At 42.6% G+C, this 22,629-nt stretch overlaps 1 protein-coding gene across 1 annotated transcript; it reads right to left on the minus strand.

Annotated features, from left to right (window-relative positions):
- Nucleotides 1–8,766: 8,766 nt before the first annotated feature.
- LOC306943597 (Y+L amino acid transporter 2) lies at nucleotides 8,767–22,309 on the minus strand. Its single transcript, XM_079530024.1, has 11 exons — nucleotides 22,017–22,309; nucleotides 20,842–21,037; nucleotides 19,956–20,274; nucleotides 16,177–16,302; nucleotides 15,776–15,920; nucleotides 14,265–14,388; nucleotides 11,798–11,901; nucleotides 11,088–11,184; nucleotides 10,568–10,717; nucleotides 9,675–9,858; nucleotides 8,767–9,453 (listed from the first exon to the last, which is right to left on the minus strand). The coding sequence occupies exons 2-11, from the start codon at nucleotides 21,034–21,036 to the stop codon at nucleotides 9,359–9,361; spliced, it is 1,539 nt and encodes a 512-aa protein (XP_079386150.1). The 5' UTR covers nucleotide 21,037; nucleotides 22,017–22,309; the 3' UTR covers nucleotides 8,767–9,358.
- Nucleotides 22,310–22,629: the final 320 nt, after the last annotated feature.

Here is a 22,629-nt window from a genome sequence, read left to right on the forward strand (position 1 = left end):
TAGACAAATATACACTTCTATGAAAAACAGGAAATCATCATTAAAGAAAAGTAAAATCATACTTGTGAAGTGAGGGGCGCTCTTATAATCATACATCACATTCCGTGCTCAGCCAATTAGCTGAGCACACAGAAAGCATGCTCATACACACAAACACACAAAGCTGTGCATAGGAGGGGCAAGCGGCCCTCAAAAAAGGGAAAAACATTTACAGTATGGGGAAAACTTTTTTTTTTTTTACAGGTGCCAGCTGTCCGTAGGTGCTCTTAGAGAGCGGTTTTGAAGGAGTCTATGGATTCACATTTCTTAATGGCTGTTCTGGTGGTTTGTTGAACTCACTCAGTCCCTCTGCTGTTGTGATTGTGGATTCTGTTGACATTAAGGAAGTATTTTGACAGGTACATGGGTATATTGGTGGTGTAGCGAATCTTGTAGAGTAGACTATGCAGGCCCATTGCAAGTTGCTGTACTCTGTCGTCAACCCTAAGCCATTCCAGCCGAGCCTATCAAAATGGGAAGGGGTGAGGTGGGCTGACCAGTTTGAGTTGGGAAGTCTGGAGCCTAGTTTTAAGGGCCTTTGAGGTGAGGCTCCTGGCTCCTGTTGAGGTCTTCAAGGTGTTTTTGTTGACCAGTGAGGAGATCCTGTACAGGAATCTACAGATATTTCATTGGTGGCCACTGGCCATTTTATCACAGGAAAGATTTGCCTCCAGGATGGAACCTAGGTAGTAATTATAATATTGTCACCCACTTTAACTGAGAAGCCGTCGGCCTTGCTGAGATTACTATTTGATCCAAAGAGAATGGATTCAGTTTTTCCCAGGTGTAATGATAGTTTGTTATCAGCGAGCCAGGTGCAGATTCTACCGAGTTCAGAGCTGAGGGCCTTTTCAAAATGCAGTTTGTTCCTGTCTGAGACCAGCAGTGCCGAGTCATCTGCGAACAATTTGCAGTCACAGGCTGCAAATTCTGAACACCATCTGTTCTCTCCCCTCCAGGTAGGATTGCATTGTCACTGATGTGCTATCAAAACCAATGGCTTTAAGCTTATTAATCAGTATTAATTATATGTTAGTTTGGAGTATGGAGTGGTTTACATCACTGGATTGGAGAGCAATCGATCTGTTGGGACGTATTGATAGTGAAATGGTTACCATCAGGATGCCACATTGGTCCTTACCATATGTAACTTAAGTTAATTGTTACTAAGAGTAGTCTTTAAAAGAGACCTTACTTTTAAATTAAAATATCACACCTGTGTGAAGTAAGGGGCGCTCTTATCATCGTACATCATCATACATCATCTCATTCCGGCAGAATTCAGAGTTTCCATCCTCACCTTCGTCTTCAATGTTTGTGTTTACACAAACACTCAAAACTGGCAATGGCATTCAATGTGTGTGTTGGGACAAATGCTCAAAGCTGGCCATTCATTATCAATGGCATTTAATGTTTGTGTTGGGACAAACTCTCAAAACTGGTCATTCAGAATCATTATCAATGGCATTCAATGTTTGTGTTAGGACAATGTTTGTGTTTACACACACCCTCAAAGCTGGACATAGTCGGGGCTAGTGCCCCTCAAAAAGTAAAAGGAGCAGATCTATCTACAAGCTCAAAACGCAAGCTTGTCGATCTGCTATTTTTATGTGATGCTGTAGTATGGTCAAGCATAGGGAATTCATTTTACAAAAAGTTAACATATGGAGATAGGAGGTTCCCGCCCGACAGCAACGCGAAGGTATCTCTGTATTGTGGTCATGATGGGTCCAGGGATCATCCTGGTCCCTGTCCAAGTTCCCGTCTGCCAGTCCACACATAATTCATGTCACGTGACTGATGTACCATCTGTGTCACTCTCCAGGTCCATATCTCACCTTCCTTCCTGCCTGTCTTTTCTGTTGCTCCATGTCCTCAGATATACCTCCACTCCAGTCCCCATACTATCACATCTTGTTAGCAGTGCCATAAAGGAGGTGTAGCCTACTCCAAGTGATATTTCTTGGTTAAAACAAAGTTTTTAGTTAAAGCTCTATCTGATAGTAACCATTGCTATAGACTGAGGGTATGCGCATGCATAAAGTGAGTGGCAAATCGAATGGAAAAGTGAGTGGCAAAGCGAGTTTAACGTTGTTTAATGCAATCAGATAGGTCTTTTCTGGTGTTGATGTATGGGCTGTCGAGGCCAGAACGTCGTTTCTTGCCACTCAGTAGGCGTTCCCGCATAACTTCCAGGTATGATGATGATGTCACGCATACCCTCTATAGATAGTGTTTGTTCCCCGAAAAGAACGAAAAAGACGAAAATCACCCCGAGACCATGGACTATAGCCCATTGTCTCGGAGTGATTTTCATCTTTTTTTCAAATCCTCGTTTTTCATCCTTTTTGACCACGGGCTTTAGCCCATGGTCTCGGACGGCATACTATAGCATGCCGTTTCCGTTTTTCATCATTTTTGAGGATTTGAAAAAAGACGAAAATCACCCCGAGACCATGGACTATAGCCCATTGTCTCGGAGTGATTTTCATCTTTTTTTCAAATCCTCGTTTTTCATCCTTTTTGACCACATGGACTATGGCCCATGGTCTCGGACGGCATACTATAGCATGCCGTTTCCGTTTTTCATCATTTTTGAGGATTTGAAAAAAAGACGAAAATCACCCCGAGACCATGGACTATAGCCCATTGTCTCGGAGTGATTTTCATCTTTTTTTCAAATCCTCGCTTTTTATTAAATCATTCTTTTTAGTTAAGACGAAACAATGAAGCAGTCAAAAAAAAAGAAAAAAATAGTTTACAGCATAGTTTTATTTCAATGCATGATGTTTCCTATCAATGAGTAATCGTGTTAAATAACTGTACTGGCCAAAATAAATGACTATTTCAGCCATAATCGAGCAGCCTCAACCTTGTGTAAAAAGTAACACATTTTGGCCTGATGGTGGTTAGCGTACATCTTCCAGGGAGCATGCATACGTAGAGCAAGCTTCATGGCAATCTTTGTGCATGGCCTAAAGGTGGCGCTAGCTAGAGGTAAAGCTCAATGGGTACCAAAATCAGTAAGATTCATCCTTGCTGGATGCAAGGACTATTTACTGTAACTGTTGGAAGAAGCAGCATCACATTTGCACTCTGTTGAAGCACAATTATATAATAATTATTATTATACAATAATTTCACTGCCAATAGTGCAGCTTGCACAACTGTTGTATTTGATAATGTACACCTGAAGCTGAAAAAGAGAGACTTACAGAGGTCTGGCTGGTCTTCAGGTTCCTTCTGTTTCACTGAAACGGGTCTGGAGAATGTATCTGCACCTGCTGTCTGGACTCCACACACAGAGTCTGGAATGAAACAATAAATATCAGAGGTTTTTAATTATTGGATTAATTCAAAACAAACTCCTCTCATGCTCAACTTCAACAACCTTTTGTTAATCACTTGTCAACTGGTCAAGTTACTTTTTCACATGAGCACTTCAATTATGAATAATAAACCTTTTCACTTCAAGTAGGACACCATCAAAATATTGTTTTGCATTCTTGAATAATATGTGGATAATGGATGTATTGGATATAACGTTCAGGTTTATTTGTCATATGTATAGATACAGAGTATAAATACAATGAAAATGATTTTGCTCAGAGCACTCTGTCTTATAGACACAGGACAAAAACAAACATCTATAATGGAAAGAAGAACACAAACACAAAGTGCAAAGTGAAGTGACTCAGTGCAATACAGTTCAAGGTCAACTGATCAGCAGCCTGACTGCCTGTGGGGAAGAAACTGTTACTGAGACGCGTGGTACGATATTTGATGCTCTGGTTTTTTGGAAGGGAGTGGTTGGAACAGGGTATTTGCAGGATGGCTGGTATTTGCAGGACGTAAATCTCTGTCTGATAGAAATTAATTCCCACAGCTCAGCTCAGTTTCAAATCAGTCATTTTAGGAAACAAATTCTAATCATTTGTGCTGGAGGAAAACATAGCCTATAAATGTTTTCTTTTTTCAGGTAAACACTCACTCCAAGTCTCTCTCTCTCTCTCAAGACTCCCCCCATTTCTGGTTCCTTATAAAGAAAATATTTTTATTTTATAGAAAAGGGCATACATCCTGTTAAACATTTTAATGTTCCTATCAAAATTAAAATAAACTGGAGTTTTCTAAATTACAGTTTAGCTTGGTATTTCTTACCAGTAACAATCAAGCTATCAGTGAGTTAAACATTCAACAGTCTGTAATCCTGCTCTTCTCGTTACCAGTAGACTTCACTAAAGATTGATTGATCGATTGAATCACCTTTCTTGTGTACTGTGACAGGTACTGGCATCAGTGGCATGTCGAAATAAACCTGATCCAGGATGTATGAGTGTTTCTTCCTTAACTCAAGCACATATTGCTGATAAGCCAGTAGCTTCTCTCTGAAGTCAGGGGACAAGCTAGCTCCTTTCGGAACCCTACGTTAAAGTTTCTGACATTTTGATGACTTTATGTAGGGTTCCTTCTCACCGGATTCAAGCGACGTGGGACGCAATCTGACTTACCCTGACTTAGCCCTGTGCTGCGGTGTGGGTGTCACGCTGACATATTCCAAACGAAGCATATGGACGCTATAGGATACAACGAACCCTCTCACCCCCCCCCGAACGGCACAGAAGCCGTTAAGTATTTTTAATGTTTGTACGACCGTTTTGCCAGCTCTGAAATTCTCTCTTCGGTCCCTCCTTGTTGACATCTCGGTTGGCTAGCTGCGCCTACGAGGCGCGTAGGGAGGCGCTGCTAGCCAACCGAGAGGCCGAGAGGCGGTACAATGGGATGTCAACAAGAGAGAATTTCAGAGCTGGCAAAACGGTCGTACAAACATTAAAAATACTTAACGGCTTCTGTGCCGTTCGGGGGGGGGTGAGAGGGTTCGTTGTATCCTATAGCGTCCATATGCTTCGTTTGGAATATGTCAGCGTGACACCCACACCGCAGCACAGGGCTAAGTCAGGGTAAGTCAGATTGCGTCCCACGTCGCTTGAATCCGGTGAGACCGGACCCTACGTGGTAGGTCCAAAGGAGCTCAACCCGGGGGGTCCGGAGACGGGCTAGGGACAAGCGTGGCTGGGCAGGGCCTGTCCTCCTGGGTCGTATTAACAATCCATTCCTCCGTATCATTCTTTCACACCAGTCGGGGCTCGCTTTGAACACTGTGGGGGGGATGTTCAGTTCTTGTTGGGCTATTTCCAGTGCCTTTAACTGGATCACAGCTTTGGTGATGGGCATTCCCTCATTCCGTTTTTCAGTAACGAATTCACACACCCTCCTATCAATCTCTTGGAAGGTGTAGCCGCTCTGAGGGCCGCGGAAAGCCTTTCTCTGACTGTTTGCATGTTTGAGACGTTCTTTTTGTGCTCGCCATTTTCGAACGTGACATTCTGTGACATCGTACTTTCTGGCCGCTTGGCAGTTGTTTGATGACTGCCGCGTTGATAACCATCATCTTAAAATTGGCATCATAACTTCTCCTCTGTTGTCTACACTTACACATCAAGTCGTTGTGTCCGTGTGTTGCTTCCATCGCTCGATTCATGTGTATCAACCCGGACGAGAGAGGAACGGACACAGTCGTGGGCCGTGCCTCTCTCTCGCCCGGGTTGAAACACGTCACACACACACACACACACACACACACACTATTTTAAGTTCCTACAGAAGCCCCTTTAATCCATGCTTTTAATGCTCGTTTAGTAGAACATAAACAGGAGTCGGACACAAAAGAAAGGGAAAATAACTCCCACTGGTAAGGTCATCTCGCCCCTTTGCCAACTCGCCCCCGCGAAAAGTGAAGACGGCTCGCCCCGGAATTTCGAAAAGTGAAGACGGCTCACCCCAAGCCGTGGATAGCTCGCCCCCAAAGCGTGGATATCTCGCCCCAAAGCGTGGATATCTCGCCCCAAAGTACGGATGAATTCCAAAGCAATTTCTTAAACAAAATAAAATACCTAAAGGTTTACAAATATATAATACAAATCAGTTAATATTCTGCTGCCAAGACAGGTGGGCACTACGGACAGTTGGGCACAATATTTTCTGGATGACTGGGCACCACTTGGACATGTGGGCAATAGGACAACTGGCACCTTGGACAAGTGGGCACTTGGACAGCCTGGGCACTAGAGATATGTGGGCACTATAGAGATATGTGGGCACTTGGACAACATGGGCACTATAGAGATTTGTGGGCACTTGGACAACTGGGCACCTTGGACGAGTGGGCATTTGGACAACTGGACACTAGAGACATGTAAGCACTTGGACAACTGGGCACGTGGACAACTGGGCACCAAAACCATCTGGGCACTAGGAACAACTGGGCACGTGGATAACTGGGCACCTTGGACAAGTGCCCAGTTGTCTCACACAGCGCTAGGGATGTGTGAGAACTTGGACAACTGGGCACCACCTGACTTAGGGTGTTTTTTTGTTTTGTTTTGTTTTGACCTTTATATGCTTTGTTTTTGGTAAGTGATATATTTAACCCATTGAACAACACAACACAACAACGAGGTCATAGGTACACTATAAGAGTTAATTTTCCAAAATAGTACTGAGGCCAAAAGTAGCCTACATTATAGCAGAGTTTCAAAGTACAATATAAGAGTGTATTTGCCAAAATAGGAGTACTGTTAAAAATAGAACAAACTGGGGAAATTGTAAAATACTAAAAAAGAATGAAAGAGTACTGTTAAAAAAACGTTAAGATTGAGAAAAACATAGCTACACATACACTAGACCAAACACCAAATACTGAGTAGTATAAATTAACATATTTTCAGATGGTCGACATTTCTATATGTGGCCTTATATTCTAATATTTTGAGATAATAGATTTCTGATTTTATGAGCTGTACTATGCCGTAATCATCAAGATTAAAACAAAAAAGGTTTGAACTATATCATAGTTCAAATCCATGAATCTATGAAATATGAATCTATGAAAGTTTAAAATGTCAAATTATGTTAAAAAACAAAAAATAACTTCCATGATATTCGATTTTCGTTTTATACCCGGTATAAAACGATATATTTTTAGATATAGACGTGTGTGTGTTTGTGTGTGTGTGCGTGCGTGCGTGCGTGCGTGCGTGCGTGCGTGCGTTATTTATTACTGCACTATTTATTTCACTTCTCGCGTGCACATCATCAGAGAATCATCTGTTCACTGAAACTGTGTGATACAGATAAGAATCAACTCTTAGCCACACATCCTATTTATGTGAAGTTACAAACTACAGAGCCATCGGAAATAAAAAGACATGCAATATGATTCATATAAAAATATTAATAACGTTTATTAATGATAAAATAATGAAGGAAAACCACACGACCACAAAAGTGTGTACTTAAACAGATGTAAAAATGGAGACATTGACATGGTGAGTGTGTTCTCAGTGCATAACCTCAACAAAAACGTAAGACTGGTGATTAGATGGTTCTATTGCAGAAAATATAGAGCGAACAGGAGAACAAACAGATAAGAGATACTTTTCAATCCTCTAATCCTTATCCTTTAGAGTCTAAAGCCTGATTTGTACTTTATCGGTATGATGGTGGCGATGCCACATGATGTGACCTATACTACTGTACTGTATGCATGGGGATCAGGCTTCAACACACCATTGTCTGTTTGGGAGGATTTTCAATTTGTTGTGCTATTCTACTCTAATGAAAACAAATGTAAATGATATAAAGTATTATTGTAATTTAAACCCTATAATGATATATAACTGAACTGAAGGCCAGACCTACTTTAATTACTTTGTGCAAACATGTCAGCACTCAAATGTGTGTAAGTGTGCTCTTGAGTGTCCATTGATTCTGTTAAGAACAAATTGCAGCTAAGAAAACAATGGTGAATGTCAGAATCTTCGTGAAAACTGCGTAAGGGCAGGTCACACCGCACTTTTATTCTACCTATGAGGGCAGATTCTACCAATGCATTTCAATGGGAATGTAGCTCTTTTTTGCAGACATCCGCAAATGGCAGCAAACCACTAGCCTGGTTAACCACTCCCCCTTGAAATGCATTAATTTCTCGCAGAAAGAAATGCAATGTGATTTCAAGGGGGGGTGGTTAACCAAGTTAGAAAACTGCTTCCACTCCCATTGAAATGTATTGGCAGAATCCGCCCTCATAAATAGAATAAAAGTGTGGTGTGACCGTGCCCTAAGTGGGACTTAAGAAGACATGACCTGGTTTGTTAATGAGGCCCATTTGGTGATTCACACACAACTTATATAGAGAAGAATATGGTAGAGTGTATGTATGGTTTCCCTTGAGCAAGGCAAGGCAATTTTGCTCCGAAATGTTCCAGCAGAGCTGAGGTCTACAACAGTGGAAAACTAGGGCACAATAGCTGTCCCTATAGTGAAAGTGTAAAGACTGCTGAAAATGTGCTGAGCAAATAATCCCCAAATACAAATTAAAACATTAGTACAGGACAGGTGCGACTGTGGCTCAAGAGGTAGAGCAGGTCGTCCAATGATCCATGGGTCGGCGGTTCGAATCCCGGCTCCTCCTGTCTACATGTCGAAGTGTCCTTGGGCAAGACACTGAACCCCAAATTGCTCCCGATGTGCTGGTTGGTACCTTGCATGGCTTCCGCCGCAATCGGTGTATGAATGTGTGTGTGAATGGGTGAATGTAATGCACAATCTATGTAAAGCGCCTTGGATAAAGGCGCTATATAAATGCACCATTTACCATTTTACAGGTGCAAAAGCAAGAGTATTATCAGGGGATCGATAATAACTATGCATAATTTGCAAAATGTAAAAACATAAGTACAAAGACAGAAACCCAAATGTGTTTTATATCAAATGATGTCAGTTACAAAATAATCATCATATTTCCTCACATAAATATAAAACGTTTTATTGTTCCTTTTTTGTTCCTTTGTCCTAGAGATCTTCTACGATATGTGCCACGATAAAAACAAAAGTTTTCTCTAGTAAGAGCTCTATCTCAAGGCGGTGGAGGTGGTAGGCCTTTTTGTTTATTTCTAACTGACCGTCGCAGGAGAAATCTTTACCGATCGTCCAGTGGAAGAAGCGCTTCACTGTTCCATCCATCCACTGTCCCATGAGTTGCATCATGTACGCTCACTCAGTGTTTGTCAGTGGTTCACAAAGTGGGGTCCAGCCAGGACCATTTGCTTCGATTTATACGCTCTCAGAGTTATGGGGCTCCTTGGTTTATATCCATCCATGGGTCCCTTGGATAAAGACGCTATATAAATGCACCATTTACCATTTACGTGGATGTGATTCAAGCTGGGGGGTTGTGGGGTTGTTGACCAGCAGCAGCTCATTGGGTTTTGCCTTCTGCTTGTTTTTCTGGCTCCACGTCCAGTTCAGTCAGACAACTGTAGCAGATTATCTGGGTGTATTTGGTGGCGATGGCTAGAACACGACAGAGAGAGAGAGGGAGAGGGAGAGAGGCAGAGAGAGGGAGGAGGGGTAGGATGTTCGAGAGAAGGAGAGAGACGATTACATTAAATGACATGATAGGACAGACTCAGGGCCCTATCTTAACCAGGCGGTTAACCAGGCTTACTCCTTATCCCTAAACTTATTTGAAATGCTGCCGCTGTTGGTAATGTTCAACCCGACTCAAACCTTACCGTTCAACCTGCCTATGAACCTGGGCCTTCTGTCCTCAGGCAGGTAGATGGTGACGAAATAGACGGGCACCCCAGACAGGGCGATGCCAATACCGATGAGGGAGTTGATGGTGTCCCCGTACAGAGGGACAATGACCAGGAACAGACTGCACACGCAGTACACGAACGGGAAGAACAGGGAGAGCTGTGGACAGGAGGAGATCAAACTGCTTTAGTCCGTGGCGGGAAGTACCACCCACACACCCCCAGTCAGTGCCTTTACCGGTTCTGTCTGTGGCAGACAGTGTGGATGACGGATTGGACTACACAGCCACATGAGGTGGACTCATAAGAAATAGAGATGGATTGTCATCATCGGACACGATGGACAACCAACCGTAACATGTGTGTTATTTATAGGACAACATTATTTCCATTCAAGGTGAAGCCGTAAGAACACAGTTTATTGTGAAATGCAAAGGCCAGAAAAGCTAAAAGCATTAATTTCCTTATCTGTCCTGTCACCCAAGCCCCAGAGGGCATGGACCCTGTTCTTCTCTGTCCAAAACTCCTCTTTAAAGCAGCATTTCACCTTTTAAAACCACACAAGTCAACTCCATGTTACAGTATGATGAACCCCCTCTAGCATGGGGACAGACCGGGCCTGTTTCCACAGATGGTTTGGGACCCTTTATCTCCCTAAGAAAAGGAACTAAACCTTCCTTAACCTTACCCTCACTAAGGCTAATCAGATCAAAGACAGGCTTTCAGGGCAATGAGCTACAATAGTATGGGCTTGGAGTTAATACTAAAACATATAATCGTGAAATGATGAATCAGCATTTGACGAATTGACGGTCCAATATTTTCTCTAGCATGTGCATGTGTGTGAGACGAGTGTGTGTGTGTGCTACCTTGACAGGTCTGTGTCTGTCAGGCTGTGTGTAGCGGAGGTAGATGAGGCCGGCCACAGACAGACCCACATACAACCAGTAGCTGAAGCTGAAGTAGTTGATGAGCTGAAACACGTCCTCCACACACAGGAAGATCAGCCCCATCAGACCCTGAAACGGCACAGAAATGCACAATCAATCAACAATCAATCAACAATCAATCAACAATCAATCAATCTATCTATCTATCTATCTATCTATCGTATACAGTATATCATGCTGTGATGAGGTTGATATGTACTCATCTACAGTACCTGGTGTAACACAAATAATACACTACGGTATGATATGTTGACAGTGGTTGGTCCAAGTGAGAATGCAGGTGTTAACCCTCTACGTTTGAAAAGCCCTTTAGGTTTAACCGTCTATATTAATGTAAAATATATGTTATGCTTCCGCTTTTAAGTGGTGATAGTGTGATGTTTTTAATTGGTGATGGAGATTTCTGCCCGACAGCAAAGATATGTGTGATGGTTCTTACATTGAACAGGAGAGCAGGAATGGGCGTGTAACGCTCCAGGTGGATTAAACTCAGGCTGTTTGGGAGATGGCCTTCTCTGGCTCCAACGAAAAATAGTCTGCGTGGTTCAAACAATCAAGGATTAGGAAGAATCAATAATCACCAGTTCATTGTCACATCAAAAGTTTACACGAGGTATCAAGGAGCGTGTGAAAGGAGATTTTGAAAACATGACCAATGACAAAAAACTCCCATATCTGCTGGGCGAAGTACAACAATGTGCAAACACAGCAGCAAGATTCGTGAGTTGCTGTGATAGGAAAAGGATATCAAACGGAACACAACCACCCTAAAGACTAATCATTGTGTATATTCCTGCACTATACCTGCATCCAGTGATCTTGGTACATAGAAATTGATCTATTGAAGATTCTGACTTTCAAATGTACATAATTTTTGTTTTGATTGTATTGCTGTATTGTTGTATTGTGCTTTGGCAATGTAAACGTATGTTTTCTCATGCCAATAAAGCCCTTTTAATTGAAGTGTGTGTGTGTGTGTGTGTGTGTGTGTGTGTGTGTGTGTGTGTGTGTGTGTGTGTGTGTGTGTGTGTGTGTGTGTGTGTGTGTGTGTGTGTGTGTGTGTGTGTGTGTGTGCGTGCGTGCGTGCGTGCGTGCGTGCGTGCGTGTGTGTGTGTGTGTGCGCGTGTGTGTGTGTGTGTGTGTGTGTACCTTGAGGCAGCGATGATGGAAGCATTGAGTCCACCATAGCAGGACATAGCTACTGATACAGGAATGATCCACTTGAATGGACCCAGCACGGCATTCCCAAACGTCTGAGGAGACAGGCAGGAGCACACCAGTCTATGAATAACTCATTGATCTGTGCTAGGGCTGCAACAGCTACTTGAACCAGCTGTCGATTTAATATACTACAAGAACATAATCAATTTTGGGGAGCATATCTACAAGCTCGTATAGCACTTCACAATGCAAGGTGCTGTGAGCTCGTAGATCAGCAACTGTAACTGTGCCGTTTGTTCTATGAGGAATCATAGTAATACGTTTAGTTGATTATTAAAAATCACACCCGTGTGAACTGAGTGGTGTAAGGTCTTATATAGACTGATCAGCTGTGGTCTGACGTAATGTCTGACACGTAAACTAACAAAGCCAGTTGTAGGAGTGGTTTACACCACTCAAAAATCATCAGTTAGAATTACTCTGCGTATATTCATTAATGATGCCAACATGGCTGTCTTGAGAGACTTGTGCAAATAAAAGACATATCAAATAGCAGCAGATATCAATCCTATTCTAATTATTCTGGGGATTTCAGATTCCATTTCTATGTTGAAAAGAGCAAAGCAGTAACTGTTCTCATAATAGGTCTGATCACAGCTAAAATATACACGATATAATATGTTTTGAGTTTGACACATTGGAAGACAGAGCAGTTTTCCCACATTTAAATAGACATATGGCTGTGAGTCACCCTCATAGGTCACCCTGGGCAAGACCTACGCTGAAAAGACTATCAGCGGAAGTGGCGGAAGTGTTGCGTGTAAGATAACTACGTCACGCGGTGCGGCTCTGTTTACTAGTCCCCACCCAATGATCATTTCAGCGGGAATACATTTTCGGGAACACAACGCTGTGATTGGTCAAAAAACGTTAACTTCCGTGGGGGGGTTACACGGCGGAAGTGCCACCTTTCGATAGCTTCTCTGCCTTAGGTTGTGACCAGGCTCTTCTTTTTCGCAGTTAAGTGAGCCTGGGACCGAGGCTAGCTGTGAGTCCATATACCAAGCTGACATGGCCATCTAGTGGCCACAGTCGGTATGGGTGTGGAAGCAGCCTGATGGCCTGGCTGTGAAAACTGTTCTTTATAGTCTGCTTGTTCAGTAATTGTCTCCACCAGGCCGAAGGCATGGGGAGAGAGTATGTTTTGCACTCCGTCCGTGTGTGTGTGCGTGTGTGCGTCCTTCCTTCCGTCCGTCTGTTACCAGCTAATCTCCGGCACCGTTAACCCGGTCGATGCCAAACTTTGCACACACACTCCCTGGATGCCAACGATGAACCTCTGCCCCACATTTTCCAGAACGGCCTGTTATAGCGCCACCATGAGGCAGCTTTTCACATTTTTTTACCTAAAACTGCACCGATCTGTGTGAAACGTTGCATGCACACTCCCTAGAGGCCAAGGACAAACCGTTGACCTGCATTTTCCGCATCTGCCTTTAATAGCGCCACCAGGAGGCCGACTTTTGTAAAACACATTTTTTGATATTACTCCTCCAGATTCTGTCCAAAAATCTCACAAATCGTTACACACCATCTCTATGGTCATGTGCTCAAGTCGGATCTGTCCGATATTTCATATTCCATCCTAATTGGCTATAATTAGCTTTCACAGTTTGCAAGATTGCCCCGTTTTGAACAAAAGCCTCAAATCATTAACGCAGCATGCAATTTACGTGAAATCTTTCACACATTTTCTTACTAGGCTGAGGAATATATCCCAACCTTTTCACATTGGCCTGTTATAGCGCCACCAACAGGTTGATTTTTGCAAAACACATTTTTGGAACAAAATGCCTCAAAAACATGTTTATATTAATCCTAAACATTTTGCCAAACATCTCACACAGTCCTATCCTCCTGGTGGAGACTTGTGCCCAGAAGGGCACTTTTTCTAGTTGACACTATCGTCTGCCTGATGGTCAGTGGAGGTTAAAGTACTCAACCCCAGTACTTGAGTCAAAGTACAGATACCCATGGTCAAATATTACCTCAACTACAAGTGCAAATTGCTCAGTCAAACTTGTACTGTGGAGTTCTTGCTTTTAAAATAACTATTCATTGATTGGAGTATTCATGGAGCTTTACAGTACTGTGTACTGCTTTTAGCAGTGTGAACAGATTGCGTGTGTGGTTGTGAGTGTCTCTTACGATCCACTTAGCCTTTTATGTTCATGCCGTCTCATTTGTGTGTGTGGATGAGCTCATCAAATGGGACAGAACTTGTGAGGGGTGACCGGGCCTTGAGAAGAGAAGAGCGCTCCTATATTTGGCCAAGCATGTAGGTCAAGAATAACTACAGTGAGAGAGTAGCCTACGGGTGCTTGAGTAGCCTACAAGTAGAACTATGTGACCTTACCACAGCATGTAGGTCATTCAAGAACTACAGGGATCTTACCACAGCCACAGCGTCACTGGCCAGCAGAGACGGCATGTCCAGGACTACATAGTACGCCACGTTGGTCAACAGGTAGATGATGGTCACTATAGGCATGGAGATGGCAATAGCCAGTGGAAGATTCCTATAAGGTTGAAAAAAGATGTCATCAGACATTTACATAGCTGGGGAGCGCTGGAAGAAAGGAAACAATAACTGAAGAAACATGTTTTTGTTCTGGTATTAAAACAGTCAAACATCACATTACAGCTACGGTATGTGAGAAAAGGTTGGCTATAGAGTTTGGATGATTGAGAAACTTAGATTTTCAAACCTCTCGCTGACTCCAGTCAGTCAACTCAACAAACAAGTGAAATTGGAAGTGATGATTCAAAGAAATGAGAAATGACAAAATTGTAACTAGACAACTATTTTGAAGCTGATTAATGGGTACTCTCTCCTGACCGAATGAAATCACATTAACTTTAATATTGAACTTTGGACTTTTTACTAATTAATCCCAGAGTCATGATTTTAAGGTCATCAGTCATTTTGTATCAAACTTTTAAATCAAGATTGTATTGATTTATTTTTCAGTAGTGACTATAAAGCTGTATAGCAGAACAGTCTGATGAATATGGAACCAGGAACACAACAGATGACCTTGAAATGGGAAGTACTAGTTTGACGTTGAGGAAATTTGGACAAAGGACAAGGACAAATCATACAATTACCTTCAACAACTTCAACCGGCCTGAATTAATTGGTTTAAGCTGTGGATGCTATTATACATGAACAGCATTGTTTAAACAGAGAACAGATAATGTCAGAGAGTCTCTGTCAGGAAGTAGGCCTACCATCAAAGAGGATGTGCAGTAAAGTGAAGCAGAATTACTTTTAACGGGCCCACATTGTGAGAAGGGAAGACAATGACACGCTAATACTAATGACACGTTTGGTTTGCTTTTATCACGTGCGACATTGTGCGTACATGTATTCGTGTGTGTCTGTGTGACTTTATGCATGCGCGCGTGTGTGTGTGTGTGTGTGTGTGTGTGTGTGTGTGTGTGTGTGTGTACTGTGTACTCATTTAACTACCCACATAGGGACAAGAATAACTCGCAACAGGCATAGTAAAACCAGCACAACCTGACCTTATGGAAACATTTTTAGGTCATAAGAATTAAGGTGACGGAATATTCACATCACTTTGTCGAGATGCTTAATTGGTTAAGATACGTAGGTTTATGAAAATGTATAGAACGGGCATACTCTGTGAGTGTTTTGTCTTTTTTCGTAACATTTTGAAGTAACCACGATTAAATGGGTAATTTCCATGAATACGATGGATTATTAGAGCTAAGTAGGGCTCCAACTATTGATTATTATTATTTTATCATTTTCTAAGCGAGTATTCTACTGATAACTTGTTAACTCAAGTGTGTGTGTGTGTGTGTGTCAGTGTGTGTGTGTGTGTGTGTGTGTGTGTGTGTGTGTGTGTGTGTGTGTGTGTGTGTGTCACACGTGTGTACCTCTCAGGATTCTGAATCTCTTCTGTGACGAAGTTGAGTGTGTCCCATCCGGAGTAGGAGAACAGGGCTGAGTAGAGGGCCAGTGCGATGGCCCCGGGGTTTGTGGTAGAGCCCTCAAATGGACGCTCCAGGTTGTTGATCTCTCCTGCACAGAAAACAGACAAAAATGTTCTAAAAACTGTGTGCTACAGTACGTTATTCCTTCCAACAGACTCATATTGCTCTTCCACTGTATTCATTCACATACTCTTCAAACAACAGTTTGGAATAGGTACTGAAAGAAATGACACCAGTGTAACAAATGTCTTTGTCGCAAATATTGTACTTCACTACTTTGAGAATAGCCTACTACTTGAATAATTAACTTGACTACATTCATTCCAGCACTGTTTTCACCTTACCGCTTGACAATTTAAGGAGTCCCACAACGATGATGAGGATGAGGGACATGAGCTTGACGTAAGTGAAGACGTCCTGGACCAACGTTCCCCATTTCACATAGGCACAGTTCACAAAGATCAGCGTGCCTGCGTAACATAAAGCAAGAGAACACTATTAACCCTGTTGTCTCTATTTTAGGATAAGATTAAGTAAACACATTTATCAAAAATAGCTACAATATAGCAGCTATTTTTCATTCAATGAAGTATATGTCTTGAGAAGTGGTTAAATTGAGTTCTTGAGTAGAACAAACAAATAATAATAATCCTCCAGTCTAAGATTTCATGACATGCAAAAACAAGAAAAACAAAACACAAAAAAAAGAAAAAAAAGAAAGAAAGCCACTTTACAGTATGGTTTGGTTATGGATATATCAATTTGAACACAACAATTTGTGCAGTTTCACAATAAAAGTTGCCATTGAAACAGGAGGGGAAAGAGAGAGAGAGAGAATGAAAACATGCTGCTTCATACAGTAGCAACCACAGCGTTCATGTAACATGATGATGTTTGTTCATGCTAGTCTCATTTGCTGTTGCATGTGTTGCATGCCTGTTGCATCATGCCTGTGTGAGTGCACGCTGTGTTGCATGTGTAGGCGCATTAACAAGATCTGCATTAACCTCTGTGGCAGCTGCTACTAAATGGGGATTTAAACATTCAATGTGCGTCTGCATGCGCGTGTGTAGACATGTAGTTGCAACAATAGATCGCAGTTTACTATGAAAATCTGCATTTCATGTCAGTCAGTCACGCCTCGTGTCAGTCAGTCCGTCACACCTCGTGATATGGCCGTCTCCATATGAAGATCACGACACTGACCTCATCAAACCCTGGATAGCCATACATGAAGAAGACTGGATCATCACCTATAGATCTGCATATACAGTATGGAGCTGGCCAGCAACTCTACATCTGACCTCAAGGACACCATGTTGATCTGACCTCATCAAACCCTTAGATCTCCATATATGGAGCTGGCCTGTTCTCACATTCCATATGTTGATCCTCCCCACCCATCCTTTCTCTTCGATTTCTCCCTTTTGACTGAATTGTCCATTCAAACTCCAGACGGGAAAGCCCCAAAGCCATTAGCGCAGCCGGCAAAAACAAGAGTTCTCAACAGGCCCGAAAAATTAGGTCTTACTAATTAGCAGACAGACTCTTAGCCATGTACCCTGAGGTTTCACTTAAGGCATAGAATATATTAACCCCTTAAAGAGAGGTGGGGAGAGAGACCGGTTATTGTTGCAACGTGAAGCATTTTGGATCCATTTCTTAAATACTGTATTTCCTAAAGGTCTAAATGAAGAATTGGTGTTAAACTGTTTTCTATGATTATCCTTTTTGTAATGTGGATGGATAATGTGGAAGTTGAAATGAGACAATAATGATTTCTTATATGTTCACTATTATGTATGCCTTTTTAATAATGAGACACGGCTGTATAGTCCTTTTTAATTGAACAGAATTTCTATATAACCATGTCATTTCCATTGCTATGCAAATTCTGACACTGACGAAGGCCTGCGCGCCGAAACGCGTTTGTCTGGTTTGACTGCTGCTGCGGATCCTCACCATTATTAAGACTTACTACGACTGAGAGTGTGGATTTTATTCTCTTTCTTACTAATTAGCATAATACCTTTTATGCCCCACCTGGCCCCGAAAACACCAATTAAAGAATATACAGTATGGACATTACCAGACCTGTTGTTTCAGCATGACCTCTTCTCGCCCTCAGGGCGTCTTACTAGTTATACAGTAGCCTTGGGAACAAACGGTTTCCACATCCTGAGCAATGGGTCCTGTTTCTGTAGCATGAGGCAGTTTGATGTACAAGTACACCCTCTGGACATGACTCCAACCACACTTCAACCACAAGGCCACTTGAGCTGGTATCAAGTAGCTACAGCTGGGGACAATACTGCACCATGCCTTCCATTTTATCCATCGATCCAGGGACAGACGATCCCATCATTTTCTATGCCTATCAATTTGTACTGTACAGAAGCTCTGGAAAAGAGTATAATAAAACGGATGTTACATCCCACTTCCATTTCACTTTTGCAGTCACGTAAATAACTCCTAACTGGGAACCAAATCAAATGAGTCAAGGCATAAAAGTAGCCACAGTAGCTGCTGAGCAGAAATGGAAATGAATTTGAACACTGTGTTGTGATTGGTCGAATGCCCTTCCGGCTTGAAAAGCATATGACAGCTTCCTGCTCTCAATTTATATGGGGCGGAATTAGGCTACTATCTGTAGCATTCAAAGATTGTGCAAGAGGCCCCACTTTCAATCTGGCCTCCCTATTTTGGTCTACCCGTCTACTTCAGGCTTTTGTGAACACCCCACAAAAGCCTGGCTTGAAAACTGTCAAAGGCCTGAATAGTCGATAAAATGACATCAAACATGTTTCCAAGTGAAATATCACTTTAACTCTGCCTGTAGATGAGCTATTTCGGCTACTTTTGGCGTGACACTGGTCATACTGTACGTCTAAGTATAAAACTGGGTTTCAGGTCATTGTGTACTGTAGGCCACTGCTCAGCTGTGGCCTGGTCTACATACAGTATGTGGCACATTCTATGTCTGGGTACAGAAACTGATGACGCTGCCTCTCTCTCACTTAAATACCAAATCACAAAGGCAGGCTATAAAATACTGATGGCATTTAGTCTAATTATAGCATGCCAGACAGGGTGACTGGAGTTCCTGCACGATTGTGTTTGCACTGCAGAGTGCAAGTGCAAGATCTGCTACTGGTGGAAAGTACATTTACTCAAGTGCATTTTGAGGTACTTTTACTTTACTGGAGTATTTACAATTTACAATACTTTTACTTCTACTCCATTACATCTCGGATCCAAATACTGTACCTTTACTAGATTTGTATTGTTATTGCAATACATATTAGGCTAAGCATTTCATTTACAAGCTCACAAAGCGTCATGATGTTGTGCATTGTGAACCTTATAGATCTGCTATTTTCAAAAGATTTTTATACTAATATATATTTTTTGGGGGGGTTTGCCTTTATTGATAGTTACAGTAGGTTGACAGGAAACAGGGAGAGAGACGGGGGGAAAGACATCAGGTCATCAGGATCGGGACTCGAACCCGTGAGTGACACACTAAGGCTGGATTACCAGCCTAGGTATTGTAAGTGGGCCCCCAAATAATTGGCCATTGGGCTGGCGTGTTCAGAGGACAGATGGGTCGGCTGCGAACGCTTTCGAGTGGGCCTCGACAATCCAGAAAATGTTGGGAACCGCTGGTTTAACCATCAGATTTAGGATCGCTACAATCATCGCCGGGTGACGGTTGCCAGTCTCCCATTGTTCCCTGTGTAGCAGAGTGGCTTCGAGCCTCAGACTGAAGACCATGACAGCCTAATATCTAACCAGCCCAAGGGGGAAGTCCCCTTGTATGAGATGTTAGTGTCCCTTCTCCTTTTAATTTTGTTGTACATGTTACAATGACAATAAAGATCGATCTATTCCCGCGTGGGAGACCAGGGTTACATTGGTGCCGTGACCCAGAAAGAGTTTCCAAGTGGGGGAGGTCAAACTGGGGGTGAATGTAACAGAGTGACTCAGAGCCTCTGCCTGAGGACCAAAAGCATAACATCTCCCAGGGGCCGGGCCAAGAGGGAATTCCCCTTCAAGCTAGTGGTTAAGATGTTTGTTCCTGCTCAGGAGACCCAGGTTCGAATCCCGTGGCCATTACACTTACACAGGCAGGCGGCAGCGATGAGGCGCACGGCGTCGTACGGCGGCTGGCAGGTGGGGTAGAAGGACTCCACCAGGTAGTTGGCGAAGGTGAGCGAGATGATGGCCTGGCTGGCCGGCTCGACCAGCAGAATGGACGTCCACAGGCGGATGAAGGCCAGGAAGCCGCCAAACGACTCCAGTATGTAGGCGTAGCTCGCGCCCGACTTGGTGATGGTGGTGCCCAGCTCGGCATAGCACAGCGCCCCGAACACGGAGAAGACACCGCCCAGCGCCCAGACGACCAGCGACAGCCCGTAGGAATTGCTGTGCATCAGCACGCCCTGTCGGAGAGATCCAGCACTATTATAGTTAACTGCCCTGTCGGAGAGATCCAGCACTGTTATAGTTAACTGCCCTGTCGGAGAGATCCAGCACTGTTATAGTTAACTGCCCTGTTGGAGAGATCCAGCACTGTTATAGTTAACTGCCCTGTCGGAGAGATCCAGCACTGTTATAGTTAACTGCCCTGTCGGAGAGATCCAGCACTGTTATAGTTAACTGCCCTGTCGGAGAGATCCAGCACTATTATAGTTAACTGCCCTGTCGGAGAGATCCAGTGCTGTTAATCTGTTATAGTTAACTGCCCTGTCGGAGAGATCCAGCACTATTATAGTTAACTGCCCTGTCGGAGAGATCCAGTGCTGTTATAGTTAACTGAAAGTAACCAAATAACCAAAACTAGAATAAAAAAAAAGAAAGAAAAGGAAAACAAATAGTTAACTGAAATAAAAAAGGCGCCCTTTCCACAAAATAAAAATCAAACTAAACTATCAAACAACCAAACTAAAACTGAAATTGAAAACAACAAATTATATATACACAAATGAAAAATGCAAAACTCTGATAACCTTGGGCGAGACGAAGATGCCAGAGCCGATCATGTTGCCTACGATGAGACAGACGCCGTTCATGAGGGAGATCTCTCTCTTCAGCTGCATCTTCCCACTGCTGGGAGCCTTCAGGTCATCCTCAGACGGAACCCGTGGTGAATCGGGGCATATGGACTGGGTCATGGACAGCACCTTGTGTCTGATGCTACCCATCCTGACAACATGTTTACACAACATTACGAGTCAAACAGTGGTGTCAACATGTTTTACTTGTGTAAAAGTATTAGAAATAATCTGTTACGTGTCCGTAATTCAAAAGTGACTTAAAGGAAAAGTACAAAAGTATTGGTGTCAAAATGTACTTAAAGTACCAAAAGTAGAAAGTACTGAGTCATTATGCATCCCATCCCAAGTTTTCAAACGTTTAAAAATCTTTTGAAAATAGCAGATGCAACGCATTGTTAGGTTGTAGATATAGCTATTTTCAAATGGTAGAAATGTATACAGGGTGGAATATGGATATATTGTATGTTTTGTAATAATAATCAAAATCTAGTCACAAGTAGCCTAACTACTGTATAGTAGGCCTAACTAAAGTTTTCAAATAATTGTGTAGTAAAAGTATTAAAGTAATTGGAAATATTCCAGTTAAGTAAATATACCTCAAAATTGTACTTATTACATTCCTTTAGTTTATACCACTGGAGTCAAAGCCATTTAGGCGAAATAATCTTATCTGATTTTGATTATTATTATTATTTTATCTATTTGGGAGGTTGGGGGGTGAATTTCTATTTCGTCTTCTTCAGCTAAATTAATTGATTATTCGATTAAAAGAAATGGGTAGAACAATCTCAGAAAATAATCAATATGCAGCCCTAAAGCCAATACGCTGATAGTGTTCAAGGTTTTGTTAAACACAGACTACTATACAAGCCACAAGCTCAACACTCAAAACATATTTCAGCATGGGTCACTACTATTTAATGTCAGTTCTGTAACGTGTTCTGTTCAAGTTTATCAAACAAAGCAACAAAGAAGGCTCCCCTGAGGCCGGATGGTGGCAGACAAACACCAGATTGTATAATTGTTCTTCTCCCATAAGGTGACTCAGATGCTCATTATTTCTGTCCGTTCCAAAGGACCTCCTCCTTCAACATGGAAATAAGCTAATGAAACATAAAAAAACGTACCTTTTGATTTATTTATTCAACAACAGCTGAAAAGAACTGCAGACTCCGTTGTGGGCATTGGGGTTTGTCCCACTCAGGGTGGACAGTGTGAGCTGTATTATTATTCCTCAGTGTGGGGCTAGTGAAGGAGACCCACAGTGGAGATGGTTGATGTTGCAATCCCGCAACAGTGTCTGGGTGTTTTTCCAGGACCACACTCACTGCACTCTCGTATTCCCCTCCTACTATTTTGAGAGAGCAGCCACCCCCACACCGGGAGTGTGGATAACATGGGATAAACATCGTCTGGCCCTGCAGTGCCAAAGTGCCAGCCTAAACTCTGACCCGCAGACCCAATGTCATGTTCTAGAATGCTTTCTAAGAAAATCCAAACTCCACCAAAACACCATGTCAGCCAGAGAGGTCCTTAATTTGACTTGCTCATTTCAGGGTTCCCCCAGTCTGATATGCATTAGAACAGTGGTTCTCAAAGTGGAGTCCGGAGTTTGGGTGGGTTCCAGGGGGTCCCCACCCCCCAGATAAAGGATTGATAGTATAGGAACCAAATGGGACACTTACAGTTCTGTAACCCGGGTCCATTTGTTTTGTACACTCTCAGTTACCAGACCCGTAA

This window comes from Electrona antarctica, assembly GCF_951216825.1.
Source record: "Electrona antarctica genome assembly, chromosome: 19".
Lineage (NCBI taxonomy): Eukaryota > Metazoa > Chordata > Actinopteri > Myctophiformes > Myctophidae > Electrona > Electrona antarctica.